Source organism: Acomys minous, assembly GCF_964271855.1.
Source record: "Acomys minous genome assembly, chromosome: 8".
In the NCBI taxonomy this organism is placed as follows: Eukaryota; Metazoa; Chordata; class Mammalia; order Rodentia; family Muridae; genus Acomys; species Acomys minous.
The window spans coordinates 103,176,492-103,201,272 of record NC_140489.1 but is presented as its reverse complement, the minus strand read 5'-3'; the positions used below and the strand labels follow the sequence as shown (position 1 = coordinate 103,201,272).

Genomic DNA, 24,781 nt, shown 5'->3' with positions numbered 1-24,781 from the left:
CACAATCCATGGCCCGTCCACTCCCAGGCTGACAGCGGAGCTCACAGCTCTGCGGTGTGACCAACCCCCATCAGAAAAGAGGTGTGCTGATGAGTAAGGGACCCCAAGGCATGGCTGCCGGGCCGAGCCAATCTCAGCAAGTACGACAGGGCTATTTGACTGAGGTCATGTTGATTTCCTGAAGCTATTATAACACGATCGGTTTTCAGTAAGACATGAAATGCTCTGGCTTTATCATCAGGCAACAAGCAAAACAGCCTTCCCGAATTTCCACTCCCAGCACCGAGTGGGTTACAGGCAGAAACTGAAAACAGAGAAAGGGTTGTTGAGAGATGGCTGGGCATGGCTGAAGGGATGGGGCTCAAGGTTGGGCCACAGGTAGAATGAGCTGCACGGAGCGGGTACAGCCAAGGTTGTCTGCATCTTATACGAGAGCCTTTGGATGCAAATGTCACTTCTTAGCACCCCATCAAAATGTTCTACCTCAGACCTGGTGTGACTGGCTAGAAAGTGGTCGTCACTGACTAAAGAGGCCAAGCGAGAACCCTGATACACAGGCGGTCCCAAAGGGGGGCAGCCAATGACTCGTGTCGGTCCAGGAGCCATCTATCACCTGTCAGAGGGCAGCCTGAGCTCCTCAGCCCCATACTTGTGGGAAACCTGACCCCCACCTGTCCCTTGCAAGCACACTACATCCAGCAGGGGGTTTGGGCTGTGACTCAGCCTTAAATAAAAGCCCAGCGATACAGTTGTTGTTTTCACCTGTTCTCCTACAAATAAAGGCAAGGTACCAACAAGTGAGGAATCTGGAGCTTTTTTGCTTCGTGTTAGTTGAAGTTTAGTTGGTGCAGTGACTATAGGGAGACCAGGGCCACCTTCAATACCACCTACAGCCTCTTTGGGCAATAAACCTGGCCTGAACACACTTAGCATCACCTCACTTTGATTTACACTTGACCTCCCATTGATCCTACCCTGCTCTCATCCATCTAAATGAAAGAAAGCTTTAGCCCCATAAACCTCAATCCAGATAGAAATACATAATTCAAGAGGAATACTGATGTCAAAGAGGAGGCACGCCAATTTGTGTCAGCATTCGCTGTAAATTAAAGAGGAGTACAAGGAGAGTTTAATGTAGTGTAGAATTGAAATTAAAATAGAGCCAATATTTAGGCATTCCTCCGCCTCCTTTTCCCCTGCTGTGACACAAAGGGTTGACTTTCTCTCTGTCTAAGCAGTAATGTCATATGTTGTGGGGTTCTTCTTTTCTTCTCTTTTTTCTCCTACTGGGATTTTTTTTTCCCCCTCTGGGTGAAACGTTTCATATTTGTCTCTGGTTTCTAAAATGTGACCTTTTCACCTATTCCATTCTGATCACAATAGCAAAAGCCAGGCTCTCCCTCACATTCCACACCCTTCACGTTGGCAGCACAGAGAGGAGCCCTCCCTGCTTGGCATCGCTCAGGAGCCCCTGATCTTCCCTAGCACGGACCTACCGCGTCACCTCCATACTTTCTTTTTGGAAGCTGGGAGAAAAATTCAAAGTTCATAATGACCATGTCCCAGTGTGAAGCCGGGCAAGATGTTCCTGTTCTCCCAGCTCCTCAGCGCACCCCAGGAGGGCCCTCCCTTTTCTAAAGGGAAAATTCAGTTTTCCTCAAACCAGCCAGGTGCAGCAGCACATCCGGCCCTTCCGGAAGCAGGGGCAAGAGGTTCACAGTGAGTTCAAGGCCAGCCTGCTCCGTGTATTGTGTTCCAGGGTACACAGGGAGACTGTCTCACAGAAGTAAAAACAAATAAAAAGAAGCCTGTCTGGGGCTCTTATTTTATTTCCTCCCATTGTTTTTGACCAAATGGTGGCATTTTGTAGTTTGATGCCAGACCTAAGTGACTAGCTTTGGTTTTTAAATGATTCACTCATTCCAGGGGCAATTTCCTTCTGAGAGTGTTTCTCAGCCCACAACATCTGTGCGACCTGGGAACTCAGGTGCTTGGGAATGCAAATCCCAAGCTCCACCTTAGGTTTAAGAGATCAGAAGGTCTGCAGTAGAGCACAGCAATCCCCATGTTAACAAGCCCTCCATGCTGCTCCAAGGTCACGATCCAAAGCCTCTAGCTTAGAAGATGGACGTTTTCGTCCACTGAAGATATGCTAAGGTACACCGTATATTCTGAAGGTGTTCCAAAACAGTTTCAAAATGTTTATGGGCAAAGGCCAAAGCCTTTTCAGGTACTGAGCCTCAACCAAAGACATCCCAGCTGCCACCTCATCAGTGGCCTTGAGCTCTTGCGTAGTTTGTCATCTGGAAAATGAAGGCCCGCCCGCCTGCTCAGGGTTGTAATGAGTTCACTTTGAGTCACGTCTGTAAACATAGCATGCAAACAGACAAGAAAGTGAAAGTCCTGTCACGCTGCAGCCAGGAGTGTGGGGCAGGAACGGAAGGGCCTGTGTTTAGCGTTTCCCTGACCCAATTCACTTCTTGTCCAGCCAGTGGTCTGCAGGATGTGTGTCAGATTCTGCCGTTTAGCCTCAGCAAGTTGATCTGGCGTTAAGGAAAACCATTTCCTGATTAGTGGCTCACCCAAATCTGAAGTGAACACAAATCTTGTTCAGACAGGCTGTGCTCACTGGCTTCCCAGGGATGTGAGTGCTAGTCTGTGAGGGTGGACCGTGTCCTGTGGGTACCGAAGCTCTCATGCCCAGTGCGGTCCATACCAGAAACCTCCATCTCTGACCTGAGCACTGGAGTAAGAAAAGCTTAACATTTATTTTGATGCCCCCACTTAAGCAGCACAGAAACTCAGAGAGAAAATCCCTCAGCCAGCCAGATCTTCAGAAACCAGGACTGACAGACCAGACCCGTTAACGCTGAAGAACATAGGTGGTTTTCGCTTCCAGATGAGCGGTCACAGCTTCACCATAGCAATTCTCAAACAACAGACTCCTGGCACGTTTCTAGTTTAATCTGAAAACATCATAGACTTCGGGTAAAAAAAAAATCTCTGCAATGTTCGTTAGGAATGACGTTTTCGTGACTAGTTCCCAGTGGGTTAACAGTAGCCTGACTTTCCTATGAAGTGCACCAAAAGGAATATGGTTAAATTTTGCCTAACTATGAAATAATAAATTATTGGTTAAGTATATAATTAAACTATGAAATTATTTTACTCAAAAATGTGTATATGTTTAGTGAGCCTGTATCGACAGAAGTAGATGAGGCCTGAGGGCAGCAAATGAAGAGGTTTCTTTCAGGGGGATGAAACTTCTAAAAGCAGGCTGTGGTGATGGCTGCTGATCCCGCCACTGCACTACAGAATAGCGAGTTGTACGCTTTAAGCTGGTGGACAGTGTGGTGTAGGAATTAGAGCCCAGAGTCAGGATCTGGGGAGAGGCTGCTTGTCTACTTGTATTTGTTTTTCTGTGGAGGAGGCTGTAGCTCAGTGGTGGAGGCCCTGAGTTACATCCCCAACACACACACACACACACACACACACACACACACACACACACACACACCCTAAAAAAAAATATCAAATGACTAGCAGGTTATATAAACCAGGGACTGAGTTCCAATGCTTGATTAATCTGAAGTGCTGATCATTTGGACTACATGGCCATAAAATAGTTTAATCTTTCAGAGAGTGTTCTTAAGTGGACAGTCTCGGCCTCGTCATTGCATTTATCATGAAGAGGCGAGGACACGGACACCTGTGATACAGTAATCTGTCCTGTTCCCTACCGATTAGTTGGAGTGGAGACCAGCTTCACTTGAACACGAGACCTCTGGGTTTGGCTGGCTGTCACCATGTGCAACTAAGCTGGTTTGGGAAGGCGGGAAGTCTGAGGTTAGGGAAGAATATGAGCTCACCCTCCTGAGGTAAACATGAGCTGATAAGAGGAGAGTGACAGATTCCAGTGGGCGCTCTTGCGTAAACAGCTTGTCTCAGGGTCAGTCCCCCAGAGAGCTCACCCTGTCACATCTGCCCAAGAGGGAACCTTTGCCCTGTTCTGCCTGGGAAATATCACGGGCCACACTAGTCCCCATCTGCTCCCTAAATTCCTTCCCCTGGGGCTTTGAGACTTCCCTGGATTCACTGGAAACCACATTAGAACTTCTGGTTCAGAGGAGAGGAAGCGGGGACCACTAACAGTTGTCCCCCATGCAGAACAAAAGAGTTACTCACAAGCCAAAAACCTTCCCTTCAGACACTTGCCCTTCAGGACAAGAGACCTTACCTCAGCATTGCTCAGATTTATTTTCATTGTCATCCTGCCCCAAAGAACCTTGTAAAACCTTTTCCCTGTTCACCCTCCTTTTTAAATATTATTAATGAAGTATTAAAATGGAAAATATGCTCATATACACATTTATATTCAGTAGCTCTTTAAAGAGACACCAACCATTATAACAGCTATAATTTTCATGCACTCTGGCCCCAGCTGGGAACCCAAGCCCTGGGTAAAAGAAAAGCCCTCAGCAGGCAGAGCTTTCCTGCTCACCTCTGCAGTGAGTGGTGAGGTGAGTCAAGACCCAGCAGCCTGATGGCATCTGCTCACCAGGATGGGCTCTGACCTCAGTTTCCATCACTGCTGGAAGACTCACACCCCAAGCTTGCTCAGCCGCCTGCCTCCGCCTCTTCCTGGCAGTGGCAGCATCTACACAGCCAGGGAAAGCAGAGTGCTCCATCAAGCCGCAATGCAACGGAGGCCCAGGGTGTCCCTGCCACGGGAGCCCCTTTCCATGCTCCTCCAGCCCCACCTGTCTTGGTCTTGACTCTTCCTAGGGCCCTGTCATCGCTTAGCCCCTGCTCCTTGTCCTGCATGAAAGCTTGACACTTGCCCGACTTCCCCAATTCTGTACCGACGACAGGGGCTTTCCACTTTTTGTTCTCCATTGCTCTAATCTCATAAAATCGCTAAAGGGTTCATGGAGTACCTCACCTACCCCACAGGGGAATGGAGTTCAAAGACCCCAGGAGGTTGTGATGGCCGCTGCTAGAGCACTTCAGATCCTGGCCTGCATAATTAACAGCTCTGGGATACTGGCTTCTGCCGCTTCCCAACCACCCTTATTCTTCTCCCCTGAGCTGAGAACAGAAAGCCAACCCTCCTGCTCTAGCACTCTGTAGATCATCACCCTATGATGGCAACCCCTTTTGTCCCTGGAACCCTGTCTGACCCCTCTGACATGACACCAACCAGTCTGCCCTATTCTATTGATATCCGAGGCCTCCTGGACAACTCTGACATCGTCTGAATTAGTATCTACAACATCCCTTCCTACAGGTAAATATACACAGAACAGCCTGTCAGAAATCACACAACTAGTACTAGTGAAAAGGGGGTATCAGAGAGGTTTGACCCCCATGCCATTTGTTCATGGTTCCACTTGAGAAAACATTGCTCCAGCTGTAAGTTTTAATTCAGATGACAGAGGGGCTTCAATACAAGGGAAAAGGAAATCCATTCACCATCTCTAAAAGAAGACAGAGCTAACAAAAAAGGGCTGAAGCAAGATTAAAGATGTCCCTGAGGTTTGCGACTCCTAGGCCCAATCAGGTTCCCGGGCCTCCGTTCCTAGACACGGGAAGGAGGCAGAAGTCTATGCTTCCGTGTCAACCCCAGAGGAGGCTGAGCATGGCTGCCAGGCAGGATTACGGGTCACTCAGCAATTGGGGTGACTCCCTAAAATGATTCCTGGAAGACAATCCATCCCAAACCAAGTGCAGACAGTAGGGCTGACCCAGAGGAGCTCCAGAGCAAATCTAGGCCTCGGCACCATGTGGAAGGTAGTAGGGACCTGACCGCTTACATCTGCTCTCTCCCGAGCCCCTGGCCAGATCTTTGAAGAAGAAATGATGCATCATCATGTTTCAGCCATTTGCTCCTCTCTGGCCTCTAAAACCGCAGGCAGACTGAGGAATTCAGCCTGCAGAGTGGGCCCTGAATAGCTGTATGAAGGGAGAGGTTCGGAAAAGAAAAGAAAGTGGTATCTACTTGTCAGATGGAATGTGTGAAGACATCAAGGAGGAATGCGGGGGCTCTGTTTGGGTGGCTCGACAGTTTGGCCTCTGAATCATGCTGTGTGGGTCCAGATTCCTAACAGATGAAGCCTCGGGACTGACATCACTCTTGCAAGATCACCCGGGCCCTGTTGTCCCTCCCAGCAAGTTTTTACCTTGGAGAGTTTCAGCACTTGGGGTTTTTTTCCCCAGCCACATTTAATACCATCTCATTCCTCCCAACTCACCCATTTTTCTGTCATCTGGAATTTGACAAACTAGGGCTCTTATAAGCCTGTTCATCGCTGCTGCCTCCCTCCCCCAGGATGGGGCATTCTTGGAATGGCTTGTGTTTTCGCCTGACTCAAGCCCATCTTCCTGATAATGCTGGCTTCTGTCAGTGCATTTCAGCAGAGGCTGGGCACAGCACTAGGCCTCAGGATCAAAGATGACAAAACTATCACCTTCGTCATGTCCTCAGAAAGGAGGCATGGAGGACATGGGACAGCCGGTCTAGGTTAGTGGGATCAGTGACTACACTGCTGCCTAACTGAGTCTTAGAAACAAAGGAAGGAACCAGGCTGCACAAGGTTCTAAGTTACAGTGTCTCCAAGAACAAAGATCCAGATGGTAAAGAGGAAGCAGTAAGAGAAAAAACTAGAAAGTAAGTTTATGCCAGATGTGATGGACACACCTTTCATCCCAGCACTTGGGAGCAGAGGCAAGCAGATCTCTGTGAGTTCAAGACTATCCTGGTCTGCATGGCAAATTCTAGTGAGACTCTGTCTCAAAATTAAAAAACACAATTAAAGTTTTATGTACAGTGTTTAAGGAGCTGACATGTCATCCTCAGAAAGACAAAAGCCATGCAGAATGCTTTAGGCATAGGGATGAAGCAGCCACATTTGCAAGCGTGTGGAGGACAGACTGGAAGGGTCTGGTCTGAAAGCAGGAAGTTACTGGAGACCTCCAGGGAGGGTGTGACCACGATGTCGGGCAGTGGGAAGAAGATGCAGAGAGACAAGAGGGCAGAGCCAAGCAGTTGGAATTAAGTAAACAACTGTTACATTTACAGGAGAAGAGTCCAAGAGAGCCCCAGGTTTTCAGTGTGAAGATGTTTAAGTGACAGGAGGCTTGTGTTCAGGCAGCCACGGTCAGTTTGGCTGTAGCGAGCTCAGGTTGTGTGCAAGAGACATCAGGCAGTTTCACAAGAAGAGAAGCAGCACATCCCAGGGTGCAGGACTTAGGACGCATAGTATGCAGAGAGCTGAAACTGTGTTAGGGGTTGGAAAACCCAGGAAATGGGAATGAGAAAGGCAGTGAGCCCCGGATCAGGATGCCAAAGGGAAGGAGCCTGCAGTGAGCACAGGCAGGGGGTCGCCGGAGTTCCCAAGGGCCCAGTCTCTTCCTTCTCCACGCCACTTTCCCACTCAGCTTCACAGTGTGCTTAACTCCCTCCTAAGCCTTCCGCCTAAACTTTCTCACTGGCCCCCTCTCCGCTCCTAACTTCCCTTACAGTCCTCCCAATGAAAGCCAAGGCTTCCAGCCACCCTTCCTCGCCTTCCTGTATAGCTTCCCGAGTCACTGGGGCCAGGTAACCATGATAGCTCCTCAACCTGCTCTTCTGCAATCTGGTCATCTAAGACTTCAGCCTCTACGTTTCCCCTGCTCCCTCCATCCTGGCACAGCGGCCATGTGGGGTGACTTCTGGGCCATGAGGATGAGCCATTTCCATGTCCCACAGTTCCCAGGGACCTCGGCTCTGCGGACTCTTCACCTCTGTTCCCCTTCAGCCTCCAATTCCCATGGTGACTTCCAGGGTCTTATTAATGCCTGTTTGAAAACTCTTAGTCCGGCTGGGTATGGTGGCACACGCCTTTAATTCCAGCACTCGGGAGGCAGAGGCAGGTGGACCTCTGTGAGTTTGAGGCCAGCCTGGTCTACAAAGTGAATCCAGGACAGCCAGGGCTGTTACACAGAGAAACCCTGTCTCGAAAAGAAAGAAAGAAAGAAAGAAAGAAAGAAAGAAAGAAAGAAAGAAAGAAAGAAAGAAGAGAAAGAAAGAAGAGAAAGAAGAAAGGAAGGAAGGAGGGAAGGAAAGAAAGCAAGCCAGCCCTCAGTCCTGTTCTGGCCATGGCCAGCTCTCTAGCCTCTTCTACACTGTTCTTATTTTCCCCTGTCCTGCTGAGCCCCTCGATCCATCTCCCTCCCTCCCTCCCCTGTTCCCTGAGACATCAGTCCTTCTGTACACTCTCTCTCTCTCTCTCTCTCTCTCTCTCTCTCTCTCTCTCTCTCTCTCTCTCTCTCACACACACACACACACACACACACACACACACACACACACACACACCTGCCTGAGCCAATTCTAGTCCAAACTCCCTGCTCTTGCCCCAAGCACACAGAGGAAATGGGATCAGTGATTTGAGTCTGCTATGTCCCCACATAGTCGTGCTTTGAGTGCTTGTTCCCTAACTGTTGGCACTACTTTAGAAGGCTGTGGTGCCTTTAGGACATGCAGCCAGCCAGCAGAAGCTAGCGCAGGCCTTTGAGGGCGATGTCAAGCCAGCTCTATGCCTCCTGGCCCATATGATGTGAGGAGTACCTGTCACATGCTGCCACACGCTCCTGCCGTGAGCTGCACCATGCCTTCCCTGCCTCAACGGACCCCAACCCACCACTGGGACCATAAGGCAAAGTAACCCTTCCCTCCCTGGAGTTGCTCCCAATGGGTACTTTGGTCACAGCGATGCTGTGCCTCATCCATGCAGGACATCACCAGAGAGTCACCATCTTCACTCTCGTCCCTGACACAAGCTTCACCACTGCAGAAGACACAAGCCCTTCCCACCAGGCAGCCAGAAAAACCTGAACAGTAGCTGACAGCAGGGTCTCCCCAAGAGTCTCCAGCTGCTCTTCCTGAAACCCAAGAGGAGACTAAGCAATGCCTACGCTCCCCCTAAGTCTCAACAACAAACTGAGGTGCCCTAGGGCAGCATTACGTGCAGGTGGTGGTTTCCAAGCCAGCACAGGGGATGTCATAATGAGGTGGCAGTCTGGCTTGGAGGACAGACAACCTTGCTGCAAATCTTGCCTGTGCACACTGTCTTTTCCTGTAATATTGGTGAGCTGTTGACATGCCTTGAACCAAGGAGAATCTGTTTACTCAGCTTTAACCTGAGGATCCGACAGGCTTGTTGCTGGCCATGCCTGTATGACACTGTGAAAATCAGAAGACCCTCTCTGCATGGACTCCCAGCTTGCTTTGACTTGCCCCTTCCACAGGCACTTGGATGCAATGCAACTTGCTCAACATATACCACAGCTCGCACTGTGCCTTCCTCCACGGGGTCCTTGTGAACAATGCAAGCATAACGTCCAGCTGGCCCAGAAAAGAGCCCGACTCTGAGAAGAATTTCAGAAAAGAAAAAAACAAAAAACAAAAAAGCAGCTACTGCAGGCAACAGGGACATGGATCAACACGTGAGGGTGCCGTGCTGGGGTGACATTCTACCATTCTTAAGCATTTGCCTCCGGCTCCTCGCTGCTCTCACCAGGCAGCCCTAAGACACTAGGTATGAAGTGGGTCTGTTCAGTGTGGGCATAGAACCATGGTCTTAGACAAGGGCCCCAGGAAAGCAGGGGCAGGGGAAAGTGAGAAGTGGGGCTTTGGCCAGAGGGGATGGTCTACAAGGAATGAGGGAAATGAGAGCGCAGCCTCCACATAGCAACACTGCCTCAGCCTAGCAGCAGAGGCCTCCCCACAACCCAGCTTGGTCCTGACCTTAAAAATTCTCTGTCTCAAGTCATGCCCTTGATGTCATCTGACCTACTGAACCAGTGCCCCCTCCCTGGAGCACCCGCCCCCAAAGCCCTCCTGCCCCCACAGCACTTGTCTCAGGATGCTTCTGTGCTGCAGTCACTGATAACCATGGGACCACAGGGAGGAAGGGGATATTTGGCCCCCGAGGCTACAGTCCATCAAGGGAAGTGCAGGCGGGAGCTCAAGGCAAGAACTGAAGAGAGGCCAAGCCTACACAGAGCAACCCTGTCTCGAAAAACCAGAATAAAACAAAAGTCTTATCACCAGAAGCCTCAGGATGCACCATTAGGCATCGCTGCTGCCCATCCCAGCCTGACACAAGAGCTGCCTCCACACACACTATGGGTCAGGATGTCACAGAGCACAGGAATGCAGTGGCCCTTGGGAAAGTGGGGAGTGCAGAATTGCCACATGCACTCTGGGTGAGCAGCCGGCCCTCAGGAGGGACGTGCTCTGAGAAGGAGCCGAGTACTAGCCGCGTGGGCAACTGTCGGAAGAAGAGTGAAGTGTGCCATCGCCCCCTGTGGCATGAAAGTAATTTTCAAGCAGAGGTTAAAACCATCAAGTTCTATCAATGAGATCTATTCCATTATACCAAGGATGATTGATTGGAAAGTGCTTTACTTACAGGAAAATCACAGTGATAGAATACAGCTTCCACTTTTAAAGCACTTTCCATTAAAAAAAAAAACCATACCAATGTATAAAAATAGTTAGACTAAAGATGTGAATCAACAGCCGAGTAATTTATTGGCACTTGAAAGCCTGTGGTATAAATAGACCCAACAATGGGACTATCAAGTGACTCTGAGCCGAGGCAACCTGACCTCTGTAACACAAAAGAGAGTGACATGCGACTCACGCGGGGCCAGCTGCCTTGGAGGAGGTCCTGAGGAGAGGACAGGATGGGGCTGCAATCAGTCGGTCAGGACAACATCAAGTGCTGGGCAGGGCAGGCAAGAGACAGAGCATGGATGGAGACACATCCCAAAGAGTATGCAAGTTGTCCTACAGCGGCCTCTGCATAAAATGCACAGCATGGTGAATTCAGGATGCTAAGGGAGGACAGAGTTTCCTGAAGAGATTTGTCTCACTCTGTGATGTTCCCTTCTAGCCTTCCTTCCTGCCCACAGACTTTTACCTGGTGACATAATGAGCAGGTTTACTGGGGCTCTCTCCCATAGTCACTAGCGATGCCTCACTATTCCTGAGACTGTGCTAGTGATGCCTTACTGTTCTTGAGATTCTGCTAGTGATACCTTACTGTTTCTGAGGTTTGGTTCCTTCTTTGTTTCATCTTGTTCTGTTGGGGAAGGTCAACATAAATGTGAAACAAAGCTGGGAGAGCGTGGAGGGAAAGTATCCAGCTCTGCAGCCTCCTGCAGCAGAGCAAGCCAGAGCGGCCCACACCTGGACATCCTTGCCGGTCTACTCCATATGAAGGAAAGCCCCTTCTCTACCCTTTATGTGTTTCCGCCTTTGGGTGTAATGTGGCTTTCAAGAGTTGGGGCTCTGTGGCCCAACTGCCACCTGCTTTGGAACACCCAAGCATCTCGCTTATGAGTTCAAAAGCAGAGCAAGTGGAAGTTGGTTCATCAGCAATTGAATGCACACTTTGGGTGGTGGTGGTTGTGTGTGCGTGTGCGTGCGTGCGTGCGTGCGTGCGTGCGTGCGTGCGTGCGTGCGTGTGTGTGTGTGTAGCAGCAAGAGTCCTTGGGGACCATGTTTATGTAGAGGAAATGTGACATAAGTGTGCAGGTGTGTGAAACATGCCCATGCCTGCACATACAAAGACCTGAGGATATTAGGGGTTTCTTCCTTTTTCAGACAGGCCCTCTCAATGAACTGGACTGTTTGAGCTAGGCAGCCTGGCTACCAGCAGGCTGCCAGGACCTGCCTGTTTCTGCCACAAGGTACGGCCATGCCCAACTTTTAGGTGGATTTCAGGTCCTTGGCCTTCACAGCAAGTTCTCTCACCTCCTGAGTTGTCCCTATAGGCCCCACCTGGACTTCCCACATAGGCTTGGCTATCAGCCTGCTGCTGAGAGTTAGGCCAGGTGGCCAGAGAGCCACAGGGTCCCCTGTCTCCATCTCTCTAGTAGCAGAACTGCAAATGTCCACCACCATGCCCAGCTTTTATGCTGGAATCCACAGACCCCACGTTTGCAAGGCAAGCACTTTGCCCCCAGCCCAGCTGTGTGCCTCCTTTGACGGCACCTTACAACTGAAGCGTCACCAGGCAAAGGTGGAGACTTACCTGACCTCTCTGAAGTGTTTAACCAGGCTGGCTTGGGGATTGCTCAGTCAGCTCTGCTGCTAACGCCTGGAGCCTCAGCTTTTCTGCAGTCACTGTCACAGCCATGAAGTGTTCTTCCCAGTCCCCTCAATTTCAAGTACGTGGCCTGGGTTGTGGGGGACTCTCACAGTAAGCTTGAATATTCACAAACACTGTATATGTGTGTGTTATTTGTTGTTTTGGGGTTTGGGAGTTAGTTGGTTAGTTGGTTGGTTGGTTGGTAGCGGTGAGGTTTTGTTTGTTTGGTTTTTGAGTTTTTGAGACAGGGTCTCTCTCTGTAGCCTTGGCTGTTCTGGACTCAATTTGTAGACCAGGCTGGCCTCGAACTCACAGAGATATGCCTGCCTCTGCCTCCCAAGTGCTGGGATTAAAGTTGTGTGCTGCCACACCAGCTGTTGTTTTTGAGATATAATCTCACTAATTGAGCCTGGTTTAGAATGGAATTCTCTTTGTAGACCAGGCTCGCCTTGAACTTGCAGTGATCCTCCTGCCTCAACCTCTAGAGTGCTGGAGTTATAGGTGTAAGCTAACATGCCCAGCTTTTGTGTTAGCTCACAGTTGCTCTGGTCTCAGACCCACAGGAGTCGTGCTGCTATACTGGGAAACCACAGACTCCTGAGAATGACTTTCTCTCCACTGCATCCTTCAGAAAGAATGGACTTAGCAAAACACCTATGAGCTTAGAAAAAGAGGGCTAGGAAAGGAGAGGGGAAGGGAGGAGAAGAGAAGCCAGGGCCGACAAGGGGATCCACACCTGCATCACTGTGGCTCTTTGCAAATGTCATACTGCCCATGTGGGCTGTGTAGACACAGTGCAGTGGCCGTCTCCTGAGCTCACTGTTTCCCTCCTCCTCCAATGTCCTTGTTCTGAGAGGCCTGACTTCTCCCTAGAAATCCACACTATTCTATAAAAACTACAGCGAGGTTTTCTTCAAATCGCTTCATTAAATCCATACTAAATAAGCTTGACATGGTGATACATGCCTGCAAACTAAGCAAAGACTCAGGAGGACTACAAGCCTAGGCTAGCCTGGGCTACATAGCAAGATCCAGACCAGCTGTGGGCTGCATAGTAAGACTGTCACTCCACTCATAAACCACACCGCAAACCATCTATTAATATTTAGTCCACATGGCTTCTGTTCAGCCCCATTTTAGACTTCTCACTATGTAGTTCTGGCTGGCCATGAAGTCACTACGTAGGCCAGGCTAGCCTTGAGATTATAGTTTCTGCCTCTGCCTAGTGATTAAACCCTGGGATTAAAGTCCTTCACCACCACGCCTGGCTTTGTCTCTTTCCTTAATGGCCATCACTGTGCCACACACATAGCTCACTGGATGTTTCAGCACATCAGGGCTCTCTGCAGAGGTTATGACAGCTATAAGATCATCAAGAATTATGAAAACTAGGCCCAAGGAATCAGTATTGGTTATGGGGGGTGACACTGGAAAATGCCCCTGACAGCAGAATGTCCAGAGTGAGACTGCAATCCCGCTTGAACTTGTTTTAAACATTAGTTACTGAGCACATGACTAGTGTCACGCTGGAGGTACTGACAATCAGACTTTGGTAGGGTAGTCATCCGGTTGGCTCCTCTGTGACCTTCTCCAACACAGACCCTGGGAAATGGAAACACAGCTGCTTCTCCCTGTGTTGGGTTTGAAACTAGCATCTGAATGGCGCTCACCACTCCCTGCATGCATTTTTAATGGAGACATGGCTAATTTTAGGGTTAAGAGGGGAACATACTAAATGAGCCTGAGGCATCTTGTTCCAGAAAGCAAGCAAGCAAAAACAAAATGATGGAGATAGCTTAAGAGACACACACAGGAGACAGCTGAGAAGAACTCAATTGCCAATGCTGGGATGAACAGGCAACAGAGTAAACAATATTAGGTAACAGCCCAAAGAATGAGTTCATGCTGATATGAGTGATTAAATAAGTGGGTGGGAGGGGCAATCTTGAATGCAGAATTCCAATTTATGTCAATACCATATATGCTCAAGAAGCTAAGGTGTAATTCAGAATGGAGCTCTACCCACTTCAGAGCAGGGTGTCTGGCTAGGCACGTAGCTCAGTTGGTACAGTGCCTGTTTATTACGTGTGAAGCCATAGGTTCAGTCCCTGGCACCACCACCTAAACCTGGTGTGGTGAGACATGCCTGCAAAGCCAGCACACAGTGTGTAGAGGGCGGAGGAGGGGAGTTCAGGGTCATTGCTACTTAAAGAGCCTTTGCAGCCAGACTGAGCTGCAGAAACCCTGCTTGCTGGGAAGGGTAGAGTTGGATCCTTAATGATCGGCTTATAGAGCATAGTATGGAAAGAGGAAACTTGACTTGAGAGAAGCCACTCGGCAACATGGTCAAGGGTACTATCACAACACACATCCTTGCTCTGATGTGACAATTTAGAGACAAACCCCACAGCCAGGCACAGAGCTTGCTACACACCTGTAATCCAACACTGGAGAAGCTGAGGCTAGCCTGGGTTACACAGTGAGACCCCATCCATCCTAACTGATGCAGTCTGCAAAGTAGCTGGCCTCTAAGCCGTCATCAAAAACACTGACACAAATACAGAAAAAAAAAAATCAAAAAAGGTGTGGAAGCATGACTGTAAACTGCCATCCTGCATGGGATGCTGGGACAGGAAAGGGACCCTGAGCAGAGTAAGATCCATATAAAATATGACATTGTTAACATTGTTAATACTATGCCATTATTTCGTTGGTTATGGTAAGTGTGCCACATCTGGATGTTGACAAAGCTAGACTAGAGTGTCTTTGCTCCTTTTCTGGACTCTGAAGCTATTCTAAAGTTAAAGTGATTGGTTTGGTTCCGGTACTGAGGCTTGAACCTACAGCCTCCCAATTACCAGGCCAGTTCTCTACCACTGATCCACAGCTTGGCTGCACACTTGTCTTTGTAACTGTTCTTCCATTGCAGGGTGCTGGTGACAGTTTTGTGGGAGCTCTGGCCTTCTACCTGGCTTACTACCCAAATCTGTCCTTGGAAGAAATGCTCAAGAGATCCAATTTCATCGCTGCAGTCAGCGTCCAGGCCACAGGAACACAGTCTTCTTATCCTTACAAAAAGGATCTCCCTCGGGCTCTCTTTTGACTGCTGCTAACCCCAAATAAATATAAATTGGAAATAAAATGCCTGTGTGTGTGGCCACTCTTGGCTCACAGTTACTAGAAAATGTCCTTCCTTTATAAGGATTATGTTCATTGATAAAAGTATCAAGCCTTCGCCTTAGTGCTGCTTTCCTATTTCACAGTCACAACAGCAACCAGAATCAGGTCCCACCACCAGGATCTGTACAAACAGCACCATTTGGAGAGCAGCAAATCCTAGTGTTGGATGTACACTGTACAGCAGGGGTGGGCAGCAGTGTCGAGCCAGAGCAAAGAATTTCCCAAGGGAAAGGACAGCAACCGGCGCTCCCAGGCACATTCTGAGAAGTGGCTGATACCTCTAGCCAGATGTGTCTCAATCGACAGAGTATGTGTACTTGCCTAGCGTGCGTGAAGCCCCAGGCTTGATCCCAGCACTGCCTAAGCTGGAGTGGCAGCACATGACTGTGATCCCAGCACCTACGTGGTGGAGGCAGGAGGATCAAAAGTTAAAGATAACCCCAGCTACACAGCAAGTCTGACACACTCCAGACTACATGAAATTCTAATTTAAAAAAAAAAAAGTAAAATAAGATCGCTCAATGGTAGACGTGCTTACACCTGGCCTGATTTTGATTCCTGGTACAGAGCCAACTCCTGGCAAGCTGTTCTGCTTATGTCTAACTCCATTTCCGAGAGCTGGTTTTGCCAAAATCAAGACCGGACCTTGGGAAGCGACACCTGCTATGTTGGGACAGCACCAGTACCCTGCGGCCAGGGGAGACACTACATTATCTCAGGTATCTTTAATGAAGTAGGATGTGGACGAGCAATTCTGAAAAAGCTCATCTTTCACTTTAAGCCATAATCTCAGAATGGCAAGCAGCCTGAGTGAGAACGGGGCATGGCAAGGCAGCAGCCGTATATGAACACAAGGACCAACAGAATCAGCTCTGAATACACTGTGTCCCCAAAGCAGCTGCATGGAATACACCACAGCTCCTCTTGTTGCAAAGGTGCAGATGGTCGGTTCCTCCGCTGTCCTAGGAGCCTGTGACAGTCTAGATGCACAGCAGGGGCCAGGCCAGCCGACACTAGCCAGGGAGACCTTGCCTCAAAGCTCAGACCATGGACTACCACACTCATGGCTCTAGTGAGCAGTTTAAGAACATGGACCACCAGCACTCTTCCTAATGACACTCACACTTCCAGCGCAGATGTTTGTGTCCTTCCTTCTCCCAGCTGCCCGTTATCCACTGTCATCACAGGGCAATTTACTCAGCGCTGCCTGGAGCACTGTCTTGTGGAGGCACAAGGAGCAGCCTAGGAACTCTTGCCCAAGTCTCATCATAGATAATGGCTTTTCTTATGTGAAACAAGCTATTTCTTGGTTAGGTGGTTGATTTTCAAGTTTCAAATAGTAGGGGGAATATCACTAAGAGACAAGAGGACAGGCTATTTCCATATTTTATTTATTAAGGCCTATGAGGCATCCAGAGGGAGATATCTGGTCTCTGTGGAAAACTTTCTCTCTCCACACTGTTCCTTCGCATCGCCTTCGCCTCACTGGAGGCCATGCTGTGGTTTCGTCTTCAGTGCACACCTCCGAGTTCTGAATTGGTGTCTCACCCTTGGTCTTCTCATTTATGAGTAAATTCATTTTCAATCCACTGCTCAGAGGGAGCGTATTTTTTTCTGTTCCACGAAGAGAACTTTTTTGTTCACTGTGAGGCAAGAAAAGAGGGTTGTAGGTGAAAACGAGGAAGCAGCATCATTTCATTTGTATTAAAACACACAGCATGCCCTGAGCCGCTCTCCTTGTCCCTTGTTTTATCAGTCCTTTCACATGAGGATGCGCTGACTTTCAAACCCCGCTTCTCCGTCTCAGGGGCCAGAGAAGACAGACAAAAATGGGTGAGAAGCCCAGGGAAGATCACCAGCTGGTTCCAAGCGTCACAGACATGCCACAATGTCATTTTAATCAATGTGAGAAACTGGGGCAAACGTGCCAAACACTGCCTTGGTGCCATTTTCACACTGGGTAAGCAAGAACAGGCTTGGCGCTGGGCTCTAGAGCAGCACTGAGAGCTGAGCGGAGAGAGGCACAGCAGTCAGAAGGGAGAGCAAATACACTGAACCTCCACTGTCTACAGATGCCTTCACATGCAAACAGGAATGGTGCAGACTGACAATCAGGCAGTACTCAATATTACAAGTTTACTGGGGAAAAAAGTGCTACCTCCATGTAAGAGGCTGGAGCGAGACACTGGAAAGGGAGGTTTTCATAAAGCCCCAAGTGTCCCATAATCTGCCATCAGCCTCCAGCCAAGCCCAACACACACACACACACAGAGACAGACAGAGAGACAGACAGACATAGAGACACAGACACAGGCACACATACACCCTACCTGACCTGATTCTTCCCTGCCACAAAAACAAGACAGCAAAAGAAAACTCAGGAGGCCAAAGGACTGTGTGACCTCACAACTCCTTACTGAACTTGACCATAAAGACTTTTCAACTTCATTTTCTCTTCTTCTACAGTGAAAATGGATATATTCCATATTAAATTTCCAAGCCATGATTAAGAATTATCTAGGAATTTAAAATATATTGTTGCGGCTGATAAGCTGGCTAGTGCTAAAGAGCACCGGTTGCCTTGCCGAAGGACTCAGGTTCTATTCCCAGCACCCACATGCTGGCTAACAAACCCGCCAACTCAAGTTCTAGGGAATCTGACGTCCTCTGTAAGCACCAGGCACACCTGTGCTACACAGACATACATACAGCCAAATCACCCTTGGAAATAAGAATTAGTAAAAACGTACATACATCGTTGCCTTTCTGTGATGTCTCTGGTTGTGAGCCCCGCCCCTAACCGTGGAGCCACCTCTGCAGCCCTCACTGCCTTCTCACCTCCATCAGTATTCCAGCTCAGCAGCAGGAACCCAGCTTTGTTTGGTTTTGTTTTTGTTTTGTTTTACGAGACAGGGTTTCTCTGTGTAGCCTTGGTTGTCCTAGACTCACTCTGTAGACCAGGCTGGCCTCGAACTCACAGGGATCCGCCTGCCTCTGCCTCCCGAGTGCTGGGATTACAGGCGTGCGCCATTGCACTCGGCTTCTCTAGGCAGTTCTTCAATTCTTAAGAAATGCAGCAGTAATTTAGTAGCATACAGACATTATATAAAGGGTATTTTTCACATACTTTGAATCATTTAAAACATGAGAGAATATTTGTATTTGCTCAGGAGCAATCAGGATTTATTTACGTGGCCACGTCCAGAAGTCCCTGGTTATCAGTGCAAGGCTTTCAGCTGGTCAAGGTGTACACGCCTTAATCCCAGAGCTCGGGAGGCAGAGGCAAAGTGGATCTGTGTGTGTTCACGGTCAGGCTGCTTTACATACCAAGTCCCAGGCTAGCCAGTGATACATAGAGACCCTATCTCAAAGAAACAACAAACAGAATAAGGCTTTATGCATTAAAATTTCTTTTATTCTCTGTGTTTCCCCTTTAAATAAGAGTTTAGTGCAGGAGCTTGACAGGCACTACAGCATTTATAAGGAAACACTGATTTAATACACTGGTGCATCATAAGATGAGCATGTGAAAATCCAGTAAGGCTCTTATAAACCTAGAGATCAGACCAAATGTTGTGGTGAATGCCTATAATCTTGGCACTCAGAAGACAGAAACAAGGATTTCAAGTTTAAGGCCACCTTGGGCTAAATGACAACATCCTGACCCCCTCTGCCCCCACAAAAAAAAAAAAATACCCTACAGAAACTGCCTGGGCATGGTAATCCTGGCACTTGGGAAGCAGAGGCAGGTGGGCCTCTGTGAGTCCTAAGCCAGTCAAGAACACACAGTGAGAACTGGTTGCAAATGAAAGGAAAGGGAAGGAAAGGCAAGGAGGAAAGGGAAGGAAAGGCAGGAAAGAAAGGAGGGAAGGAAGGAAGGAAGGAAGGAAGGAAGTTTGATCCCTCAAGAACAGAAACTGGGAGAGGCCCAGCCACAGCGGCAGACAGCTCTTGCCCACTGTGTGCCAAGCACTAGGTTTGATCCAGTACTGAAAAACAAAGTGCAAGAAAAATAGCTAAGAGGCAGAAGCAAAGATGGCAGTGGAGCTCTGACTGCCAGGCAGGCTCGAGTCGAGGGTCCTTGTTACTATTCTAGTGGAGGGTTTTTACCTGGTTGGTTTCGGGGCAGGGGTTGTTTTCTTTTGTTTTGTTTTTGGCAGTTCTAGGAACTTAAGAACTTTGTACACAAAAATGCTCAACCACTGAGCCACATCCCCAGCCAAGGCCCTCGAGCACCTTCCTGGGTCAGTGTGGCCACCACGCCTCCTCAAAGAAGCTCCTCTTTCAGCAAATGAAGGCTGTCACGGAAAACCACAACTGGACACAGCACAGAGATCAACAGATCATGGGGGAAGCCCCACACATCTGCGTCATGGCTCCTACATCTTTGGTTCAGGGAACATCAGGGGAGAGGGGGCAGAAAGAGTACTAGAAACAGCCAGAAGGGCTGGGTTCTAACGCTGACTAGTAAAGAGTACTTGCACTAGTCGTGGGTTCAAAACCCAGCTTGAGGAAGGAAAGAACATGGCTGCAATGTGCACCAGCCCTAAACCCCTAGGCAAATAATCATCAAAGCCTTCTCCTCTCAGCTTCCCTCCTGGTGTGAAAGACAACCATCCCCTCCAAGCTGCTGCCAGATAAACAGTGAGCACTCATGTGAGCCGCGCTAAAATGACACACTGCTATGCACAGCACTAAACATAATGTAATTTTCAGTCAAAATATTTGCTGTTTAATTCATAGAAGAATGAGTCTGTCAAGTTCTTTCCCTACAGCTAACCTAAATCCTTTCTGTTCCAATTAAAGTCTGCATTGCCTTGTTTGGTGATCCACAGAATTAAAACTGACAAGTTTTCATTTTCTTTATGATAAATAAAGTTTTAATACGTTCATGCCTCAGCCTTTAATCCTTCCTCCTTGGCATGTAGTTTTATATGAGGAAAAGAAAGATAGAGGTGGGGGCTGGAGAGATGGCTCGGGGATTAAGAATACTTGCTAAGGGGACACAGGCTCATTTCCCAGCACCCACAGTGGTTCACAACCACCCATAACTCCAGTTCCAGGGAACCGGCCTCATGGGCAGCACAAGCAATTCATGGAATACATATATACATACATACATGCATACATACATACATTATGCAAAACAAATAAAATGGAGCGCACGCGCGCGCGCACACACACACACACACACACACACACACACACACGAGGCAGAGGCAACTGGTTGTTGCCTCAGAGCAGTCTGTGAAGTGGTCAACTGACTGGGAATCCTTCTGTGTTCCATCCCTGATTTGCTTCATAAGAGACTAACAGAACATTATCCTCCAACTCAGTCTACTCATTGCAATAAAATGGTGGGAAGTGGCCAGATTCTCCAGTACCCAGCGCAAGGCCAGCCCCAAGGCAAGCATCTTCATCTTCATGTATCCCACAGAACAGCAGGAAACCAGGTATCAGGACATCCTCTTCTTCAGGAAAGATATTTTGCTACCAAGGTTCAGACATTTCTTGCTTGGAAACTTAGCTGTGTACAGGAAGCAGTCATGTGAACCCGTGTTCTGAGCTGCTCATGGTGTATATGCTCCCAGTGTCACAAGACTGACAAATCACAATCCTAACTTCCTGACAGCTCCTCCACACTAAGGATGAAGTTCAACACATATTTAAACTATCAAAGATGCTCATTTAATAAATTCGTATCAACACTGTGTGGGTTCCTAAAAGTCAACTCTAAAGGAGCTGAAACAACAGTGAAGAGCTACTTTCAATATAAGTCTCTTCACTTTTTTACCAATTAATACAAAGAAATCAGAAGGGAGGAAAACACCAATCCACTATCCAACGTCTTCACTCCAGTAAATTCTCCACCATATAAGGAATCTTCTTGAGATTCAGCGTTCTAGCCTTGAGGTCTAAGACCAGAATTCCCTTTTTATTACAATAATAAATGGCCAGAAATATGAATACCATAAACACAGCAAGGAATCTGACTTCTGTGACAAAATGGAACTTAAGTAGTTTTACGCTGACAGCTGAGTTTGAGGGCTTTTTAAAATGCCTCTCCATAATAATACAGCTTATATCTTATTAGGAGGCAACTAAAGAGGGCAGAAAAATTTTTGGGTTTTTTTAGGGGGGTTGGTTTTTCAAGACAGGGTTTCTCTGTGTAGCCTTGGCTATCCTAGACTCACTTTGTAGACCAGGCTGGCCTTAAACTCACAGCAATCCGCCTACCTCTGCCTCCCAAGTGCTGGGAGAGGGCAGAAAAATTAAATCAAAACTCAAAACATTTGTTTTTGCGTAAGTTCACACATCAAATTCAGAAAAGTGTAGGCTTCCACCAACAGTGGCTGGGTCTGTGAGTGTAGACAATCTAGCCTTTGGAACATGACTTTTTCATTTATTTATTGTGAGCATATGGGGGAGGGGCACCCGTGTGCTACAGCGTATGTGTGTGCAACCTGCAGCTCCTTTATTCTCTCCTCTACTATGTGGCTCAGTGACGGACGTCAGGTCACCAGGCTTACTGCCTTAATCTGCCACACCATCTGAACAGCCCAAGTATGTCTTAGACAAGTTTCAAGTGACCATTTATCATGGTGTTTTTGGTAGATAGCACAAGAGAAAATCAAATTTTCTACCCCAATGTACCAATATATACTCTCCATTTGTTTAATTTATATTTGAACCTTGTGAGTTGCACTGTCAGACCACGCCCTCCCCGCTGCAGGTGGCTGCTCTTCCCATGGCTGATTTCCTACCTTCTCAGAGGCTCTGCCTATCGAAGCTCCCGTACATCTCAACAGCCCCAACCCCTACGATATCTCCACATCCCAGTGGGCTTTCTCATAGCCCTTACTCATCACAATGTCACTTCTTCCCTCTCTCTCTCAAACCAACTGCAAATGCCAACAGCAGAGGTGAGTCTGTCCTGTGTCCTGGTGTTCCCACGTCGGGCATAGCAGCTAGCTAGCACCATAATAAACATTCGATACACATCACTGGATGAATGTCACTATTCCAAAGGGGCCACAGAGTCCCCAGAGACATTCATTCAGGAAGGAGACACAGGCTCTGAAAGCGGCTAAGCTGCTGTGACGTCCTTTCTCTGAGTCTTACCTATTGGATCATAGTGCAGGAGGCTCAGCTTCTCTCGGAGTCGGCTTCTCTTGTGGTTGAAGGAGAAACCTGTCCCGGCTTGGCTCACCAGTTTCACCAGAATGGTTCTGAGATCAAGAAGTACACGGTTACAAGTCGAGGAAACACACCAGGCCACCAGGAACACACAGCGCACTTTGCTGTGGAGTCACCGTAGTTATGGGTATTACATGGCCCTCAGAACAGTCCCTGTTACAACAGACAGTCTACGTTTCCCACAAAACATTTTCCAGGGCTCTGAATCCCGTGGCAGTCCCCTACAGTGACCCTGTAACAACCTTGCCAGAACAGCAGGGGCGATCAAGCCAAACCAGAGAGCAGGTAACTAATGCCACCTCTCATGAGGGGCGGAAGTCAGGGGGCAGAATATGCAAGACAGCCGGAAAGCAACCCTGAAGCTGCCTGCCTCAGAACTGTTCTTCCAGAATGACTGACGGCAGTACAGTCAGGAAGGGACAAAATTAAGAGAGTGGAAGTTTTTCATCATTAATGTACAAGCCCTGGGCACCTTCACATTTCATTTAAATTAGTCATCGAAACCATAAAACTTATTATTTGCTTCCCTGGACCTCTGACTACATGTACTGTTAACTTTCTCATATTTGTGTGTTGTCTCTGTCTCCCCACAAAGATGACAGTTCTCATGCCATTCCAAAGCCTATGTGAAGCATTTAAGACCACCTTACAGCCAGGCACGGTGGCTCTCATCTATAATCCCAGCACTCCGAAGGCGGAAGACCAATTTGGACTACAGAATGAGATCCTGTCTCAAAACACAAAATAAAGCCCAAAAGACCACATTATGCATTGATGCACAGAACTGGGCCTCTGAAGACCACAGTATGAAACAAAAAAAGGTTGCCAGGTACGGTGGTGCAGGCCAATAACCCTAACCACTCAGGAGGCCAGAGCAGTAAGTTCACAAGTTCAAGGCCAGCCTGGGCAATTGAGGCCTTGTCTGAAAACTTAAAAACAAAAAAGAGGGCTGGGCAGAATTTAACAAGAGAGAATCTGCCCAGCAAGGCCCTAGGTTCAATCCCCAGTACTGGAGCGGGGGGGGGGGGGGGGGGGGGGGGGGTAAGGTAACATAATTAACATAATTACTCATTCATTCACAAAGATTCAACAAGCCCTCCATGGGGCACTTACTCTGTAAGGAGCCTACAAGAAGCATAAAACCACGTCTGCATCCTCTAGGGGCTAAAAGCATGGCTCAGCAGATGAATTGGCAAATACGAAGGCAAGGCATGGGTTGAGCCTCTCTTCCGGCTGCCTAAGGTTTAGCTCTGTGATTCTTCTAGTGCTCAGCCTGATGTTCCTATAAACATGCAGCCAACCATGCACGCGCTGAGTTATTAAGCTACGTGCTCTGTGCTTTAGGTATATTAAATGCATCTTTGCCTTATGTATCTGTTACCTAGGACAGAATTATCAAATGATATCACCATCACCAAGTTAAGATGCATCTGTGTTCCGCCCCTCCAAGGTGTTCACGCTGATAAAATAATTAACTAAATAGGTAACCCCAAATCAACTTTTAGGAAATCAAAACCAAACACTGGATTAAGAAGAAGATACACTGGCAGTGGCTAGACTACCAACCCCAACAGGAATAAGCGAAGTTTAAATAAAACAAAACCTTTCACTTACTTTGACTTGCTCTTGGCAACTGTTTTTTGTGTAAAGGTTGGGAGGGGAAAAAAAAGATAAATATATTAGGTTTTACTCAAAGTGCTTATAGACATTAGTTATAACCAAAAACACTTCAGAAGCATACCCCGTTTACACTAAAGTATTTCCTGGACATTGGAGTCAATAAAAGCAACACCATTTCGATTTGGGGTGGGGGGTAAATATCAATGCAGTTGCCTAGCACCTTAAAATCTTTTTAAAGTAGCATCTGTTCTATTTCCACGCTTCTGTGGTGTAAACATCTGTACTGTGACAAGCCTCTTGACTGAACATTGCAAACAGCAACAAAGTCACGTGAGGGGGGCGTGAACTCTAATCAGGAAGTCAGCTAGGAGCCAGGGAACCGGGTAATTCACCGCAGCTGCCAGGAGACAGATTCTCGGGTCATCCCCACAGAGGCAGCGGAGCTCCCAGCGCCGCCTACCCAGCCCCGGGAGCCGCGCCCAGCCTGGTCCTCCCGCCGCCCGGCTCCACCTCGGTTCCCGCCTGTCACGCCTCGGCCTCACGCCGCAGGCCCTGCCGCCGCCGCAGACCTACTTACAGGAGACGGCGGAAAGCAGCATGGCGAACGTCCTGTACGCTTTCCCACGCCGGCCTAAAAAGCTGAA

The 24,781-nt window shown here is 48.3% G+C and overlaps 2 protein-coding genes across 4 annotated transcripts in view; one reads left to right on the top strand and one right to left on the bottom strand.

Annotated features, from left to right (window-relative positions):
* RBKS (ribokinase) overlaps positions 1-15,374 on the top strand; it is an 80,640-nt gene extending 65,266 nt beyond the window's left edge. For 2 of the 3 annotated variants that reach the window (XM_084792770.1, XM_084792768.1), the window contains one exon: positions 15,070-15,374. In XM_084792770.1, coding sequence (XP_084648896.1) covers positions 15,070-15,243 — 174 coding nt within the window. In that variant the 3' untranslated portion in view covers positions 15,244-15,374. Of the gene's footprint in view, positions 1-1,429; positions 1,750-15,069 lie in introns of those variants that run through there. The other variant, XM_084792769.1, reaches the window with a different exon arrangement.
* Positions 15,375-16,692: 1,318 nt separating this feature from the next.
* On the bottom strand, positions 16,693-24,778 carry MRPL33 (mitochondrial ribosomal protein L33). The gene is made up of 4 exons (XM_084792785.1): positions 24,715-24,778; positions 24,132-24,150; positions 22,443-22,549; positions 16,693-16,963 (listed from the first exon to the last, which is right to left on the bottom strand). The coding sequence occupies exons 1-4, from the start codon at positions 24,734-24,736 to the stop codon at positions 16,914-16,916; spliced, it is 198 nt and encodes a 65-aa protein (XP_084648911.1). The 5' UTR covers positions 24,737-24,778; the 3' UTR covers positions 16,693-16,913.
* Positions 24,779-24,781: the final 3 nt, after the last annotated feature.